This window comes from Boleophthalmus pectinirostris, unplaced genomic scaffold, assembly GCF_026225935.1.
Source record: "Boleophthalmus pectinirostris isolate CB_2022bp ecotype Guang Dong unplaced genomic scaffold, ASM2622593v1 HiC_scaffold_9, whole genome shotgun sequence".
Lineage (NCBI taxonomy): Eukaryota > Metazoa > Chordata > Actinopteri > Gobiiformes > Gobiidae > Boleophthalmus > Boleophthalmus pectinirostris.
In genome coordinates, this window is record NW_026571541.1 from 4158693 (window position 1) to 4178115 (window position 19423).

The window sequence follows — 19423 nt, forward strand, 5'->3', positions numbered from 1 at the left end:
TGAGTTCTTACAGTATTCAAAGTTGTTGGAGTCTACTTGAAGGTACACTGCACAACTTTTCTGGTGGACGGTCCGCCACCTGCTTGTCTTCATGCTTCAGGTTATTGCTTTCTCTAGAATGTTCCACGGTAGAGATTAAACCTATCTATCTCAAGGGATACAACTGTAAGCTACATTACAGGTCAGATCTGCAGAGAGGCAACGGAATTATTGTATTTTTGTATGGAAAATAAATCTCACAAGATCATTTTTCTCATGTGTGCATGATCTTGTGGCAATTTTGTCTCATGAGATCTTGTCCTGTCCCTACTGGTTGGACATATAGGCGAGTTTCAGCTGACGTCATTGTTATTAAAAGCCCGCGTTGCATGCTGGGAAATATTTTGTTCGGAGGCAAGAAACACGGTAGCGGTCAAACACAGTGCGTAACCTCGCATATTTATCCCCGATAATGGTAAATTCCTGCTGCATTATCGGATGCACAAATAGAAGCACGGAAGAATTCCGAGTGAAAAGAACCACTAACGGTGAATTAAACGACTTTCAAACATTCGCAGAGCAAACGTAGAAGATCCTAACAAACCGTGGACTCCAACAAGTTCAACAACACATGGAGACTCTTGGAGGTTTTCATCTTTTCTGCTGTGAATGGCCCAGGAGTTTCCACCAAGTCATTGTGGATATCGCCCAAGTGAATATTTGTCCAGGTAGTTGGCGATTCTGACCAGAAATTTGGTTTGGTCCACCTTTTGTAGGGGCTGAAAAGGGTGATTTGTCGTCCGTCGATGCTCATGACCAATTTCTGGTCAAATGGTCTTGGGTCCTCTGCCGTTAGAGTGGATAAATATCCGGGATCAATACCCTTTACGTGCTTTCTTGCTCCGTCCGTCATGTTGAATTAGTGTTTCTTGCCGCTGACCAAAATAATTCCCAGCATGCAACGCGCGCTTTTGTCAACAATGAAACTCGCCTGTAAACTAGTGCTGTTCTGATACCATTTATTTGGGATGTGATCCGATGCCGATACTTGGTGTACTTGCCGATACTAGATACTAGTTTTGTTCTAAAAGGTTATTTTAAAATAAAATCTGTAAGAATAAATTCGATTTTAATGGCTAAAGTATTAGTTAAACGTATAATGGTCTTGACAATAAGTAGTGCTGATGTAAGTATTTGTCCTGTTCTACTTTTTCACTTTCTACCACTGTGTATTTCTGAGCAACAGAAACACCTGTAATGAATAAATGCTAGATAGATGTGTTTAATGTCATACCACAGAACATTCCAGGCATGAAGCATGAAGAGAAAAGCATTTGACGGACACCCCACCTGGAAAAGTTACACAATGCTCCTTTAAATTAGAAGTTACAAGTTACTGATACACGTTTTAGCATTGTGGTTTATCTCGTGGCACTACATAAGAAATGAGTTATCAGTATATTTTTATGATCAGATTTGGTTTTATTTCTTTTGAGTAAAAAATAAATAAATCTCTCGACTGTCTGAAGCTTGTCTCAGTGGACAGAGTTTGAGCAGGTCTGCGCTGAGGCCTGGGGTCCTGCTGTTAGCGCTGCAGTTCAAACAAAGACGGTGCATAGCTCAAATGCCAAACGCCGGGTTCAGCAGGTTTGATTTCAGAGCTCCCTTCGACGCATTGACGCGCAGCCGCCTCTAGAGGGCGTGGCAGCATACGGGGAAAGCCACATGTGGCGTCGGTGCGAGGAACATGGAAGAGCTAAGACCACGTGTAACAAGAGACACTTCCTGAGAGCAAAAAAACATGAAATAACACAAACAATATATACTCCAGGACTGTTATGATAATTACTATATCCACTATGTCAATGGCAGGACTAAACCAGGACTAAACAAGGACCAAATCAAGTATCAGGACTAAACCAGGACAAGACCAAGACATAATCAAGTGTCAGGACTAAACCATGACTAAACCAAAATTAAACAAGGACTAAACAAGGACCAAATCAAGTATCAGGACTAGACCTGGACTAAACCAGGACTAAACTTGGACTAAAACAAGGCCTAAACCAAGACTAAACAGACAAAACAAAATAATTACTAAAATCAAGTATCAGGATTAAACTAGGACTAAATTAGGACCAGGACTAAACAAGGACCAAATCAAGTATCAGGAATAGACCAGGACTAGACCAGGACCAAATCAAGTATCAGGATTAACCCAGGACTAAAGCAGGACTAAACCAGAACTAAACAAGGACTAAACAAGGACCAAATCAAGTACTAAATCAACTATCAGGACTAAACTAGAACCAAGCCAAGACAAAGCCAAGACCGAGCCAAGACCGAACCAAGACCAAACCAAACCAAATCAAGTATCAGGACTAACCCAGGACTAAAGCAGGACCAAAGACTGGACCAAACCAACTATCAGGACTAAACCAGGACTAAAGCAGGACTAAGCAAGAATCAAATGAAGTACCAAATCAAGTATCAGGACTAAACTAGGACTAAATTAGGACTAAATCAGGACTAAACTACGAAGGTACTAAGAATGTACTAGGACAAAGAAGACAAGATTTTTTGTTTTGGCCTCACTATTTTTGATTTACTTACTGTCTTTATAGCACTGCTTTTTGGGACTACAGCTTCTCAAAAAAATATAACTCCAGTACTTAACTTTATCCAGTCCAAATGTAAAACCATGGAAAATAAATCTCACAAGATCATTTTCCTCATGTGTGCACGATCTTGTGGCAATTTTGTCTCGTGAGATCTTGTCCTGTCCCTACTGGTTGGACATGTAAACTAGTGCTGTTCTGATACCATTTATTTGGGATGTGATCCGATGCCGATTCTTGGCCTTGGTGTACTTGCCGATACTGATACTAGTGGGAAGGTTTGTTCTAAAAGGTTATTTTTAAAGAAAATCTGCAAGAATAAATTCGATTTTAAGGACTAAAGTATTAGTTAAATGTATAATGGCCTTGAGGATAAGTAGTGCTGATGTAAGCATTTGTACTTTTCTACTTAGTCACTTTCTACAACAGTGCATAGATTAAAACAAAAGTGAGGCCTGTAAAAAGACGCTCAAGCTCGGAGCCAGTGTTGCCAGATTGGGCGGGTGCCAGCACAATTGGGCTTCTTTGACTACCGGTACATCAGGAGGGGAGGGGAAGCCTTAGGTGGGTCGGTAATATTTGGGCTATTTTCAACATGTTTGGGCACTTTTTGTTTTCACACCAATCAATGCGATACACAACCACACGAAGAACCGTATGGGACTTTCACTCCTGTCCAGTCTCTGCACAAATGAATGAATGGCCGTCCACTACATTAAGACCTCCCGGCAGCTGTTGTACAGATTCAATTCCTCGATGTGTGAGTCGGCAGGCTACACCGGCTGTTCTCGCAGTAGCCGAGGCAATAGCCAAACATTGATGATATTCATTTTTATGCATGATGAAAACACTGTTCTAAACTAGGACTAAACCAACAATCAGAACTAAACTAGGAATAAAACAACAATCAGGACTAGGGATGGGCATTATTAATTGATTAATCGATAATTGATCATTAAGAATTTCATCAATTACGTTCATTTTAATCGACAAACCGAATGTAGGTTGGTGTGCGGTGTGACCAAACAGAGGTCCGTACATGTGTCTCTCTGCACTCAGAAGGAGCGAGACACAAACAGTCGGTCAGTCTGCAACGCAAATGCGTATTTAAAGATGATTTGTACAAGAAATTCCACGCTTTCCGTTGCGTTCGGGACAAGTGTGAGTCCATGTGCACAGTGTACAAAGCAGCACATATGTTTTGATGTCTAGTGGGAAAAAGTTTTGCCAGGTGAGAGTCACTCAATGTCGATGTCGAGTCCCCACCTCCCTCCCCCCGTACACTGTCCTGGTTTTGACAAATGCAAATCTGGTCACACTAACCTGTATTCCACTGAATCATGTCTTTTAATCCAACAGAAGTTGACCGCATCAGCGCACAAGAACTGTAGTTTTATCTTCGCTTAGTTTTTGCAAATTAGCGATGTGGTTTTAAGTTTTGTTTCTGTGAGAGTTGCGCAAAACTGAATTAAACAAATTATAATGTCAAACAGCTGATGTGGCTCTAGAGTCATTATAGTTTATATGTCATAAAGTTGAATTTATTTATGCAGATTAGTAGTGCAGATAGTAATAATAATGATGATCATTTTAATATAAAAATGTTAATGATTAATCGATAATCGATCGTTAATTCTTCCGACGATCGATTAAGAAAATTTCATCGAATGCCCATCCCTAATCAGGACTAAACTAGGATTAAACCAACAATCAGGACTAAACTAGGACTAAACCAGGAATTAACCAGGGTTAAGCAAGGAAAAAAAACAAATCAAGTATCAAGTCTAAACCAGAACCAAACCAAGTACCAGGATTAAACGAGGACTAAACCTGGGCTAAACCAGGACCAACCCAGACCAAACCAACAATCAGGACTAAATCAGGACCAAATCAGGACCAAACCAAAGCTAAACCAGGACTAAACCAGGACTAAACCAGGACTAAATCAGGACTAAACAAGGACCAAATGAAGTATCATATCTAAACCAGGACCAAACCAAGTACCAGGCTTAAACTAAGAGTAAACTTGGACTAAACCAAGTCTATATCAGGACTAGAGTCGGCCCAAACCAGGACTATACCAGATCACATGTGAAAGTCGTTTCTCTGTCTGCCTACTATAAGCCCTTCTTACCAAAGTTGTTGTATTCCGCTGGACTGGTGCCAGGGTAGAAGCCCGCTGTGCCCGCTGGTCCTGGGTATTGCTGCGCTGTGGCGATGTAACCCGCCGGTCGGTACTGCAAACAAATGAGAAATTAAACATTAAACGCGTTATATTTTTCCAAACAATAACAGAGATCTTCATGAATTATTGTTGTAATGTTCTTTCGACTTGTACGGCCATCTGCCCATTGTACAAATAGTCCTGACCAGATTTCTATATTTATAAAGACTGGGCAAAAAGGAAAAGTCAAGTCTGAAATTAAAGAATGCAATCAAAATGTAAGGAGAAAGCTGTAAGTGATTAAAAAGCACAATCCGATATAACAATGAGTCTAAAGTAATGTCATTTAAATTTGTTTTTGTTTGATTTGTTTTCTAATTTCTAGTTTCCTCATCAAAAACCCACATGGAGTTGTGTTTTTTTTCATTCACACGTTTAACGCACAAACCCTGCTGATTCTGATCACCTATGAAACAGAGAACACTAGGATGCACCTTGTGATGTCATGTGGTAATACTGGTAGTGCTCCACTGTGTTTGTAAACTCCACAGATGTTCACTAGAATCATTTGGATCATTTCAGCCCTGGGATTTCCAACCTCTGCTAAATTAAAGATAAAAGGTAGTTGCTTCGGAGATGTAGACAGATTAATAACAACAAACCAATAATTACTCAAACGTGTGAATGAAATAAAACACAACTGCGGGTGTGTTTCTGATGAGGTAACAACATAATAACATGTCTTAAAGTTCATAAGAGTCAATTTTGCCTAATATAGGCCCTTTAATAAGAAAGAATGTCATCATTATCTTGTGACAAAGAATCACATGGAGTAGATGTGAGCTCTGTCGGGGGCTGGAGCTGGTCCAACATTAATGCCAAGAACATCTGTCTGTTGTTTGTTCAGCTGAAGTTTGTGTAACATATTTAGATAAGAAACTTTATTTCCAGGATATTTCCAGGTCACTCATAATATTTCTTATCCTTGTTAGTGGTGGATGTTTGAAACCATCCTTGGTCCAACAATGGGCCAGAATATTGTTAGATAATAGATTACTGATAATATACTAAGATGTTTCTCCTAAAATACAAGAAAGTAAAAGTGACTGTTTATACACTGTAAAAAAGCTTGGCCAAAATTTAAGATACAAACTAAAAAGTTAGGTATATTTTAGTGTCTCCATATAGAAACATGTTCCCTTGCATTTGACAGGGAAATTGGAGTGCCTGGGAGAGGCAGTAGACATTTAGATTAATAGAGAACAGAGAATTAATTAGGTGGAACAAATAGCTTACGTAGCAATTCCTAAATTGGAGCTGAAATGTGCAACCTCTGCACATGAATGCAAGGGTGGCCCGGGAATCAAACCTGGAACCTTCTCGCTGTCAGGTGAGTGTGTTAAACCTTTAGTTGATTACTAGTATCAATTCTTAAGTTAGTATTGGAGCTAAGGCTAAATGTTTTCCATTCTTACCTTATTAATAGTAATGTTTATTTTTATAAAACAAGATGAATAACCTGATAGAAGTTTTAAAATCTTGTCCAGATCAAAGAAATTTGCAGTGTAGTAAAAGTAGGTTTTATTTTTCCAATTTCCATTTTAGTTAATTAATAAACTGAGCCATTACACAATACATGAGGAGATGTCTAAAAAAAGCACTTTTCTTCCGTTGGATGGATTTGTAAGTGTGTGAATGAGAGACTAAAGGACTGCTTTGTGTGTTTCTGGCACTGGCTGTGTTTGCATGGACACAAAGCTCTGATCAGATGAGTGAAAATACATGTATACTATTACAGATACAGTATGTAGTGTAAACACATGAAGAAAGAATGCATCTTACTGGAGTATCAGATTATTCTAGTTATTGGATTTTTACTGTTCATGTACAGGGCTGAACAATCTATAGTTTTGAAACGAAAATCTTGATTTCAGACAACACAATTTTGGCAGCGTCAAAGCTGTATTTTTTTTGCAGTGCTCCTAAAGCCCAATTTAAGGGCCAAGTATAATTCTGTGTTGACTCAACACCCACTGCGGCCGTCTTTTTTGATTTATGGATCTTCGTCGAGGTCTATGCGCCGCAAAATAATTCATCACCACAACACTTGGAGGCCAGGATTTAAACCTGACGTTTGTGTAAAGTTTAACATGAACCATCTTCAACTCAACAGAAGCACAGAACAGACAGCAGCACATCCTCTGCCACAGAAAGAACACTCATATTCCATTGAGTCATGTCCTTTAGTCTGACAGAAGAGGAGAGCTGTTTTTTTTAGCGCTTATAGTTTATGCAAATTAGCCATGTGCTTTTAAGTTTAATTTCTGTAAAACGTAAACAAATGTGCACAAAGCTGCAACAAACACATTATTACTCAATTATTATCACTATATTGAAAGAAAGGAAAGCGGTGTACAGGAAATGTATGTAGAGTGGTGGAAGAGAGGACCAATCACAGCCCTTATTGTCTGCGTTGTTTCGATGTGTAGTTAGAACATTTCAGAGGTGCACGTCAGTCGACGCAGATGCTCTGTTGTAGGGGGTTCACGTCAACACAGACTCTGTGTTGTGACGCAGACGATTTTACATCAAATCTTTGGTACAGGACTGTGATATGATGTAAGTTTCTGTGATGTTTACAAATGTTCATGTGCCCTGAAACTTGATTTGAAAAAAAATTGTGGATGAAATCGCAATCTCTGCCAGTAAAAACGCAATTCAATTTTTTTCTTAAAATTGTTCAACCCTATCATCTATACTGCCGTTTACAGTTCTCTTTATGTTAACCCATTACTTTGTACGACCATAAACGAAAAAAAAAAAATCCTTACATTCTTCATTCTCATTTTGCTTATCAAAGGGTGTCTTGAATCTGTGCAAGGTGCAACGGAATCTCAAAACTATCAAGGTATTTTGGAACGAAATGTGTTGCTAGTGTCAGAAAGCTCGGTCTCAGTCGACCCAGTTTATGGTTGTACAAACTAATAATAATAAATAAATAAAATAAAGAATACTGTATTTTTCTGACTAGAAGGAGCAATATCAGTAATGTTGAATTCTCTCATCTATTTTCATACATAAGGTGTACCGGATTATAAGGAGCATTAAGCGAAACAAACGGATGACACTTGAGTCTGATCTTTAGCCCAGGAATCACGATCCATTGGCAGATCGTGGTGTAATTCGCCCGGTGTTGCCTCCCTGTCTTGGTGAATGTTTATTATGAATGTGAATGTGGGTGGATCATTTAAGTTTGTGTTTTTATTTCCTACGAGGACAACTCAAATATACATTGAGTAATAACGTGATTAATGCAGCTTTGACACATTTGTTTACATTTTACAGAAACAAAACTTAAAATCACATGACTAATTTGCATAAACTATAAGCACTGAAAAAAAACAGCTCACTCCTTGTGTTGATGCGGTTCAGCTTCTGTCGGACTAAAGGACACGACTCAGTGGAGGTCAGTAAGCACAACCACAATTAACACATAAGGTGTTGTTAATTTTTGGTCAAAAATGGATTTTAAGTGCGCCTTATAGTCCGATAAATACGGTAATCATAAAAATAAAGAAAAACATGACTGAAACTGGAGTGTTGGTGTAAATGTCCAGAGTGACAGGAGTGACAGGAGCGACAGGAGCAGGGTGCGGTGTTACCTGTGGTTGCATGAAGTAAGGTCCCTGTGGTGAGCTGGTGAAAGGGCTCGGGATCATCATCATCTGTGAGCTGGGCGGGTACACGTGTGCGGGGGGGACGGGCCTTGGACCACTGCTGGGAGGGACCCCACGAGGCCCGCTGCTGGGGGGGAGGCTCGCCCTGTTCGGGTAAAAGGGCTGACGACGAGGAGGAAGAAGAGAGAGGGGGATGGAGAGGAAGAGAGAGGAAGAGGAGAGAATAAGGAGGAGGAGAGAGAGAGAGGGTGAGGCAGAGAGTGAGAGCAAAGAGAGGTAAAGAGAGAGCAAGAGAGGGGGGTGAAGAGGAGAGAATGGGGGAGAGAAAGGGACAGAGAAAAAAGAGAGTGCGCAGGTGAGAGAAAGTGATAAAAAAAAAGTGAGGAAAAAAGAGGAGAGTGAGCAGGTGCGAGAAAGAGAGAAAGAGAGTGACAGAAAACGCAAGAGAAGAAGAGAAGGAGAGGGGGGATGAGGGAGAAAAGGGACAGGGGGCGAATGTGGGAGAGAGAGGCGGGAAAGAGGGGGACAGAGAGAGAAGAGCAGAGGAAGAAGAGAATGAGGGAGAGAGAAAGAGAGAAAAAGACAGAAGGACAGAGAGAGGGGATGAGGGGAAAAGAGGAAGGAGGTGAATGTGGGGGAGAGAGGGGGAAGAGAGAAAGAAAAAAATGACAAAAAAAGACATAGAAAGAGGATAAAAAAGAAAAAAAAGAAGCAAGACAGACAGAGGGAAAGCGAGGAGAGGGGGAGAGAAAGGAAAGAATGAAGAGGAAAGAGAGGTAGAAAGGTTGAGGCAGAGAGAGGGAGAAAGCGGGATGAAGAAAGAGGAGCAGAGAAAGAGGGAGAGAAAGAAAAAAGAAAGAATGAGAGAAAGAGAAAAAGAGGAGAGGGGTGGGTGAGGGAGAAAGAGGAAGGGATGAACGTGGGGGAGAGAAGAGAGGGAAGAGAGATAGAAAAGAGAGAGAGAGCGTGAGCATAAACGAGAAACAGTGAGGAAAAAAGGGGACATAAAAGAGGATAAAAGAAAAAGAAAAAAGAGGGAGGAAGGGAGGGAGAGGAGCAACAGGTGATGGAAAATGGACAGCATGGGAACAGTGGGAGAGAGGGAGAGCAGCCAAGAAACAGAAGAACACAAGAAAAGAGAAAACTGATATCAGATAAAAGTTTACAAAATTCAACACAGTTTTTTTTCTTTTTACCTTCAAAACCAAAAATTCAAAATTGTGAAATCGTGTTTAAAAGGACGACAATATTTCTGTGCTCAAATTGAAAACTAAAACTCCGTATTGCCAAAACAAACCAAATGGAAATGTGGCTTTGTTGGAATTAATTTTTATTCAACAAAAATACACACGTAAGTAAGTCTTTATTATGTATTATTATGTTAGATCTCAGTGTTTCCAAAAAGTAAAACAGACTATAGTGGCTTCTAAAATTAATCTGAACAAAAAACTGGTAAAACAAATTGTACTTGACATTAGAAATATACAGAAGTAACTATATTTTACCTGTATTTAGTCTCAGCAACCTGTAACTTGTAGAAAACACTGAGATCTAATCCTGAACTTAAGGAAATCATAACTGAAATAACATGCAGCACTGTAAAAACACAGTATTATTATTATTTTTTTTTGTTATTTCCTGTTACGCAATTAAATTTGTTTCAGTGAGTGAACGTTGTATTCTGCTCTTGAAATTCTTGAGCTTTTAGTCATGTTCTAATGTAGTTACCTCATCGAAAACAGACCTGGAGTTGTGTTTTGTTTCATTCACACATCTGAGTAATTCTTTTATTATGAATCTGTCTACATCCCCAAAGCTCTAAATGCTCTGTTCCACATTGTGATGTCATGTAGTGGTCGTTTTCAACTTAACAGATACATTTTAACTTTTGGTCAGTTGAGATTGGCAATTCCAGAGCTGAAATCATCCCAATGATTCTAATGAAGGTGTGTGGAGTTTAAAAATACAGTGGAGCACTTCCTGTATTATCACATGGCATCACAAGGTGGAAAAGTGTTTTCAGTTTAAGAGAAGAACTCAGCTTAAATGTGCAGGGTTTGTATGTTTAAAGAGCCTTTAAACACACCCCCAAAGCTTTACGAAGCAAAATCCCCTAAGCAAAATCAGAAAAATCCTCCAGAGTGAGAGTGGTGCCTGACAGGTTCAGGGGAGTTGGGGGGAGGGGTGTGGGGAGGTGCTAGGGCAGTGATGTCCAAACTTTTTTCATCAAGGGCCACATATCTAAACACAGATGAAGCAAAGGGCTGATCGAGGGCCGTAGACTGGAGCTCAATACAGTGAATAATTGAAATATGTGCATGTTTAACACGTTAGAATGAGCCATCAGTCTTTATTCACGCTAAGATCCTTAAAACCAAACACAAAACATAAAATATTCCCTTTATCAAGGTAGATTAAAAAAAAAAAAAAAAAAAAACAGTAAAAAGTTAATATTTAATTGATGCAAGGTCATTTGGGCCAATTCACCTGGAAGCCTGAAGGCCAAGAAAATTTGTCTGAGGGCCGCATTTGGCCCACGGGCCGTAGCTTGGACATGCCTGTGCTAGGGGGTTGGGGGTGCGGGTGTGACACAGCGCCTGGCAGGTTAGGGGGAGCGGGTGTGGGGCGGTGCCTGGAGGGTGCGGGGCGGGCTCTGGAGCTATGACTGACAGCCAACAAACACCACAACAATCCAACATGGCATGGACCGGTACGGAGTGGACATATATGCTCGGATCACATTGTTTTCCTTTTCTCCAGACACGGCGGGACATGGAGGTGTCCGGTGGTGCCAGGTCGGGGCGGGGCTGAGAGGGGCTTCTCACGTACCGCCTCATCAAGTAATAACCTGCATCTGACTCGTTGGCGCTGTCAGTCCAACCCGGAAACTCAAATGTCCTGGTTGTAGTTGATCCTAATGAGGCCGTTACAGACACGACTTTGACCCACAAATCTGATTTATAACAAACACAAACGAAATAAGGCCAGGGTAGAGACAGAGTTCTATTTTAGACCCATTTACACAGAGAATCAGTAGAAAAAAAGTGATTTTGGTGTTTAGTGGCCCTTGAAACATGTGTGAATAAAATTAAAACCAACACAACTCCAGGTCTGATGAGGAAACATTATAACACAGATGAGCAAACAGTGTAATACTGGCCCTTGAACGCCCTCACCAGCTCAGAGTATTTGACCATGAATCAGTGGCCGGGCTCCAGTTGGAAACATATTGGCGCTGCCCGCTGCCAGGGCAGATAAAGCAGTTAATACCGGTTCATTCAGAACTCCTCATTGACATTCTGCTGAGAAACCACGAGCTCACCACAACGTAAGCTGGAGGAATGACACCGAGCCAACAAGGCAACAAAAAAAAACAAATACAGGAAGACATGCATGGACTGTACTCAATGAATGACAAAGAATGGAGATAAAAGACAGAGAGAAAGAGAGAAAAGAGGAGGAGCGCTGAGGCGTGAAGGAGGATAAAATGAGTTACCTGTAGTGATCTGAAGTTTCCCTTTAGAGCAGCGCAAAAACACAAATCACACACAGAGACGCGTCAAACGGAAGCAGAAGAAAGGAGGGAGGAAAAAGAGGGAGTAGGAGGAGGGGGAAGAGGGAGAAGGCAGATAAAGTGAAGGGAGAAGATTGAGAAGAGAGAAGGAAGGAGATGGGGGACAAGAGGAAGGAAAAAAGGGGGAGGGGGGTGGTAGAGGATGCAGAGGAGGGAGAAAAGGAGAAAGAGAAGGAAGGGAAGAGGGAGAAGAGGAAAGAGAGGAGAGACAGAGGGGAGGAGGTGGAAGAGGAGGGGGAGGAGAGAGGATAGAGGAAGAGGAGGATGTGGGGGAGGAGAACAAGAAAGGAGTGGAGGGGGAATGTGGAGGAGGAGGATAGAGGGGAAGAGAAGGAGGGAGAGGAGGAGGAAGGGGAGAGAGGAGGAAGAGGAGGAAAAAAGGGAGGAGGTGTAGGGAGAGAGAGAGGAGAAAGAGAAGAGGAAGGAGAGGAGGGAGAGAATGCAGAGAAGGAAAAAGAGGGAGAGAAAGGAGGAAGAGACATAGGAAGAGGAGGAGGAGGGAGGAGAAAGAGGAGTAGGGAGAAGGAGGAGAAGGAGGAGAAGGGAGAGGAAAGAGGAGAAGGGGAGGAGGGAGACGAGGAAGGAAAGGAGGAGGAAGAGGATGTAGAGGAGGAAAGGGCGGGAGAGGAAAAAGAAGGGAGAGGAGGGAGAGAATGCAGAGAAGGAAAAACAGGGAGAGAAAGGAGGAAGAGAAATAGGAAGAGGAGGAGAAAGGAGGGAGAAGACAGAGGAGGAAGAGAAGGAGGAGAAGGGAGAAGGAGGGGAGGGAGAGAAGGAAGAGAAGGGAGAGGAAAGAGGCGAAGGGGAGGAGGGAGACGAGGAAGGAGAGGAGGAGGAGGAAGCGGATACAGAGGAGGAAAGGGCGGGAGAGGAAAAAGAGAAGGGAGAGGAGGAAGAGGATGCAGAGAAGAAAAGGGGTTAGAGGGAGAGGAGGAGGAGGAGGAGGAGGAGGAGGGAGACAAGAGCAGCAGAGTTAGAGCAAAGCAGCGACTTTACAAAAAGCTCCATGCACAGAACAACAGGCTACAGTGAACTAGAGTCAACCCAAGTCTCTAAAAATCCAACTGAAAACACACTTTCTCCCTCACTGCTCAACACGTCAGACGAGAAGAGACGGCAATACTCATCCGTCACTTGATAAAAGTGTGATACAGGTACAAACTAATCACTCATTTGGATTTTAGACACGAAAAATACCAGTATTAATTTCAGTTTAAGCTTTTAAATCTGGCTGTTTATTATTAGGGATGCAACGATATGCGACATAATATAGAATCATTCGATATTGGTCTCACGATTCGATACACGTGTCCCTCCATGCGCTCTGTGGTGTCATTTATTTTGAAAAACAGTTACGGTAGAGTCCTCCTCAGATACAGCAGAAAACAGCTCCATAGGGACTTAAAGCTGAAATATTCTAACAGAGGAATTTTTATTTTATGTTGATAGACCCAGGAAGGACAAAGATATTAACTTTTAAATACTTTAGAATCACTTTTGGCTTTACATCAGCTTTAATAAAACGCACTCGTACACGCACCTGCAACATGACTCATGATATACTCACTTTGTTTCTCAGACTCTGTCTCATAAGTTTTACTAAGAAAAACGTCCGTTGAGACATTTCTGTGTAATGTAACATAGTTTGAGTGTCCAGAAAGAGGACGGGAGAGAGCTGTGTGTCACGGACTGTAGGGGGCAGTGTGGGAGGAGCTACGTACTGTCTCTGCAGGAGGAGACAGAACAGCGCAGACACAGGCGTGAGGTGTGTGCACAAAGTGAGACTCGGGTCAAATCATCATCCAACAAGAAAAAGTCTGATGTCTATATTAAGAGTAGACTGGCTACTTTATAAATTATAAAAAACAAATTTTCACTGAATAAAAATTCTGTAACTCACTGAACCAAATGAACTAAACACTTCACATATACACTATACATTTACAGTACAGTGTTACTATATTTAGTGCTGTCAAGTGATTTAAAAAACTGAGAGATTAATTATGATCTGTAATTAATTAATCTAATTAATCTCTTTTTTAATATCACCTAAAATTGCTGAGAAAAGCCTTCAAACTGAGATATTTTCATTTGAATTCATACTATCATTAACATTTTTATAGAAGTATCATCATTATTATTACTATTACTAATCTGCATAAATAAACTCAACTTGACATCAGCCCGTTTGACATTATAATGTGTTTAATGCAGATTTGTGCAAGTCTCACAGAAACCAAACTTAAAACCACATGGCTCATTTGCATAAACTAAGTGGAGAAAAGAAAAAAAAAAAAAACACTCTTGTGCTGATGCGACTAAAGGACATGACTCAGTGGAATATAGATGTTCTCTCTGTGACAGAGGGATGATGATGGTGAAGGTGAGTCTGTTCTGTGTCTGTGTCGAGATGTTTTCAGAGATCAGACGTGTGCAGGTTTATCGCAGATGTGGCGAGAACAGGAATGAAAATTAGGCTACAATTCCTTGCGGGAGCGAGTGGAGCAGGACTGCACAGTGCAAGACTGTGTCCTAACAACACATAAGAACAGATTTTTAATTAATTAATTAATCGCAATTAACGCGATAATTTGACATCCCTAATTATATTATACTCATTAGCAGAAAAAAATTACATGAGATTTGTTTTTGTGTCTTAAAACGTATCGAAATCAAATCGATATTGTGACACGTAACGAACTGCGGGAAAAACAAATCGTTGCATCCCTACTGTTTACTTTTTCTTATCATTCAAAACAATATTTACATACTAGACAAATTGTAATCTAATGTGAATTCAAGTAAAATAAATCCATATTGTTTGTTAAAATATGTTAAATATTTGTAATTATAAAAATAAAATAAAAAATGGGACTGTAAATTGAGTTTTAGAGCTGGAAATATTTCGGCAACTCAATATTTCTATTCATTATCAAGGTATTCTGCTCTTACTTTTAAAAAACTACCTTACAGTGCAATGCCTCTGTGTATTTTCTAATCTCCTCAGCCTGTTGACCTGTTGACCCCTGACCCCTGCCCTGCCCTCCCTCCCCCGAACACTGGCAGACTGGACGTGGTTAGTACCTGTTGGTGCAAAGGCCGGGGCCCAGGGGTGAACTGGAGGAAAGAGGCACACAGCACACGGGTTAAAGACAGAGCAGAGGAGCGGCACCACATATCAGCAAGTGCACAAACATCACATTATACCTGACTGACAACACACGGTTCTTCTTAAAAAGTGCGCTCATTATGTCACTTTTTGGTCAGGCGTCTGTCACCGTTTTGTTTCTATGGATATGTTATTGCTCTGGAATATTCCACGGTATGACATTAAACACCTCTACTTTACATTTACTCAATTACAGGTGGTTTTTACAGCTCCAAAACACCTAGAAAAACTGGCATTCTGATTACTAATCCACAGATCTGACCTGTAACTTGCTCTGGTTTGGTTTGCGTGATGATAGAACGATTTTTAATGCCATATTGTGAAACATTCCAGACAAAGCAATAACATTTCCACAGAGAAAAGCATCTGACGGAGCCTCCACCGAAAAAGTTACACAACTGAATTTCACCTTGATTTTACTTAGCGCTTACGACAGGGGCCAGTTAAGTTAATCAAAGCACAGGCCTGTCACGATAACACACTTTTAAGCACAATATACTGCTTCTTAGGGATGTAACGATATCCAAATCTCTCGATACGATATTTTCTCGATACGCATCTCGCCTATCAGTGTTGGGAAGGTGACTTTTAAAATGTATTCCCCTACAGATTACAGACCCCAAAATGTAGTTTATAACGGAATCCATTAAGTTACTTAAAGTGAGTAACGTAATCTGAATACTTTGGATTACTTGATTTGCTGTAGAGAAGCAAAGACGAGGAAATCTTCACATAAGAAATTTTGTTTTTCTGTTACATCCCGTTTTAGTCCTGGTTTAGACCTGGTTTAGACCTGGTTTAGACCTGGTTTAGACCTGGTTTAGTCCTGGTTTTAGTCCTGGTTTAGCCCAAAATGTGAAAACAGGAAAATACCGCTGTGTAATCCATTTATTCCAACAAAGTAACTGTAATCCAATTACAACTCATTGAAACAGTAACTGTAACTGAATACAGTTACTCATAATTTGTACTCTGATTACGTAACTCCAGTACATGTAATCTGTTACTCCCCAACACCTATCGCCTATCATACAATATTTATTGCAATATTTTGTCGAGGGTAACAAAATTGTGAATATGAAGCCTCGACAGTTGTTTGCTTCTGTCATAATCCAAAGAATTAAGATTTAAAAGTGCTTAATAACATGTCAAATCAGCGCTGAGACAGAGCAAAGGATCATGGTCTATGTAGTTCCGTCTGTTGCTGCATTATAACTGTCAATTTAATTAAAGACACTTGTAATTCCATGATGTTATTGAGACTTTTGACGATACCGTATCACATGATATTTCGGTTATTGTTACATCCCTGTTGCTTTTGGTACAAGAAAATTTACAACCAAGATAGCCCCAGCACCCGTTTTTAAATAGACAGTATCAAAAAGCCACGAGCTGCAGCAAATAAAATAACAGAATTAAGCAATAAAGTGCTATAGAAGTTACTTATTTGACCTTTAATAGCTCAAATCTTAAATAAAAACAAAAAAATACCCCAAAAATCTCCACTGTACAAGAAAATGTGCACACCGTAAAAACTGAGTATTGTATGTAATATTGTACTGTATATATTGATGTAGTAATTATCGTGACAGGTCCATCAAAGCATTGACGAAAAACAAAAAAGTATTTAGTTTGAGTGACTATGGGCGACTACACCAATTCCTTTTCCTAATACTAGAGCTGCAAGGAAAACTGCAACTGGATTCAAATCACAAAGTGAAAGCACACAAAATACCAAACTGCAAGACTGCAATTTTCTTTAAGTACCATCATTTCCTCCACAAACAAAAAGTTCTGATCTGACTAAAAGTATAACTTTTGTAACTTTAAAAGGCCCATTTTACGCCGTTAGAATGTTCTTTCCTCATCAAAAATGGACTTACTTGGAGTTGTGTTTTGTTTCATTCACACATGTTTGAGTATTATTAGTCTGTCAACATCTCCAACTCTTAAAATGCTCTGTTCCACCTTGTGATGTCATGTAGTGGTAGTTTAACTGAACATATTTTTTAAAATTCAAACTTGTCCAATAGAGATGACAGTTTCAAATCCCAAATGTAAAGTTTGCATTTTTCCCCCTTTGTCCTTCTTTCACTTCACATATCTCTCTCTATTTTAGAACTTTTAGAATGTTTTGTATTCTTAACGGAATAAGGAAGAAAATAAAGTTTTAAAAAATTATAATAATATAATAAAATGAGAAAAATCTAATATTTGAACATTTGAGTAGCAGTGGACAGGGATTGTCACTGATGTTTTTTATTTTTTTATTTTTGGGTGTTAATAAAGTCTTTCCATGGTTTCCAGCTTTCCTCATACCTGTCGTATTCCAATCTTTGCGTCAGTCTTTCCGTTTGTGAAATGTTTTAGACAATGTTAATCCAGTCCTCCAAATTCGGTAGTTTGTCACATTTTTTAGTTATTGCTTTCTTGTTTGCAAACAGCAGAATGTTCCACATATATGTTTTTGTTCCTAATGCTTCCTCAATGTTTTGTTTAATTTTCTCCCAATATTGATTCAATTTGGGCAACTCCAAAAAAACGTGATATGCCCAGCCTTTTTATTCCCACATAATCTCCAACATGATGTATCCGCCTTTGTTAACAAACACCTTTTATCTAAATCTGAAATCATCCAAATGATTCGAGTGAGGGTGCATGGAGTATAAAAACACAGTGGAGCATTTCTGGTATCACCACATGACATCACAAGGTGGAAGCGCATTCTGTTTGAGAGAGGAACACCTGAATATGCAGAGTTTGGGTGTTAAACATGTGTGAGTGCAAAAAAACACAACTCCAGGTCTGTTTTTGAAGAGCCAACATTATATTGTGACAGGGCAGAAAACAGCATAACATGACGCCTTTAAATTCTCTAATGGATTAATTTATTGAAAATCTGTTTTGATGTGAAAACCGTGGTGTTTTGGACTGTGCTCTCCGTGCTCGTGTGTTGCCAGATAGTTGCTTAATTACTGAAAACAGGAGCAGCTGGGACAGACATGCACCACTACACAGACCTAAATAACCATTGCACCTTTCTCTGATGTGAGAGCGTCCGATTTTCACACCACAACAAATCACAATAGTGGCGCATGACAGATCTTTGTACAATACGGAACGGACAAGGCTTAAAGGTGCACTGTGTAACTCTGTGTTCCACTGGTAAAATGATTTACCAATGGAACAAGACTTTCTGTAGTTAAAATATGAAAATACATCTTTTATGCATGGGACAAGATTTCGTGCCACAAGATCTCACAAGACAAAATTGCCATGAGGTTGTGCACACACGCTGAAAATGATCATGATTTTTTCCCCCATGTTTTTACATTGGATAAAAAAAAAGAGTAGAATAGAAAAAAAAAATATATATATATATGTTTTTTATTGTCTGGAAATATTGGTTTATTTTGTTATTATAGTGAAGACCACCGGGGTAATTTGTGAACATTCTGCCAATAGAGATACATGTAAAACCCCTCTAGCGTGATGTCACTGCAAATTATATAATAATGATGGAAAAACTAAAAGTAGAACCACAACCAGTATATTCTCCTCCAGAAAAGTCTGTTAACCTGTGCAGTCACTGAAGCAAAGGCAAACACTGAACATGAAGCAAGAGGGAAGCTTCAGCACCACACTGTCCTCTAGGTCAGTGATGTCCAAACTTTTTTCATTAAGAGCCACATATCTAAACACAGATGAAGCAAAGGGCTGGTTGAGGGCCATAGATTGGAGCTCAGTATAGCGAATAATTTAAAAATATACATGTTTAACACGTTAGAATGAACCATCAGTCCTTTATTCACGTTAAGATCCTTAAAACCACACAATAAATATTAAATATTAGCTTTATCAAGGTAGATTTTCAAAAAACTTGCAGTGAAAATTTAATATTTAATTGATGCAAGGTCATTTGGGCCAATTCACCTGGAAGAGTGAGGGCCAAGAAAAATTTGAGCCGCATTTGGCCCACGGGCCGTAGTAAGGACATGCCTGCTCTAGGTGCTTTGTGATTAAGTGACATTTTAAAGCTGCATTGTGTACATTTTCTGATGGAGGGTCCATTAGAAGCTTTTCTCCATGGAGATATTATTGCTTGTCTGAAATGTTTCACAGTATGACATTAAACCTTTCTATCTTCTTGGAAACCAAACCAGATGAAGTTACAGGTCAGACCTGTGGAGAGGCGACCCTGCTCACAGTCAGAATGCCTGTTTTTCTGGGTATTTTTGAGCT

General features: G+C 39.9%; 1 protein-coding gene across 1 annotated transcript in view; it reads right to left on the reverse strand.

Moving 5' to 3' along the window:
- The window catches only part of LOC110163268 (eukaryotic translation initiation factor 4 gamma 1-like), an 85318-nt gene that overhangs the window by 64193 nt on the left and 1702 nt on the right, over nt 1-19423 (reverse strand). The window contains 3 exon segments of the mRNA XM_055166795.1: nt 4732-4834; nt 8424-8600; nt 15097-15129. Coding sequence (XP_055022770.1) covers nt 4732-4834; nt 8424-8600; nt 15097-15129 — 313 coding nt within the window.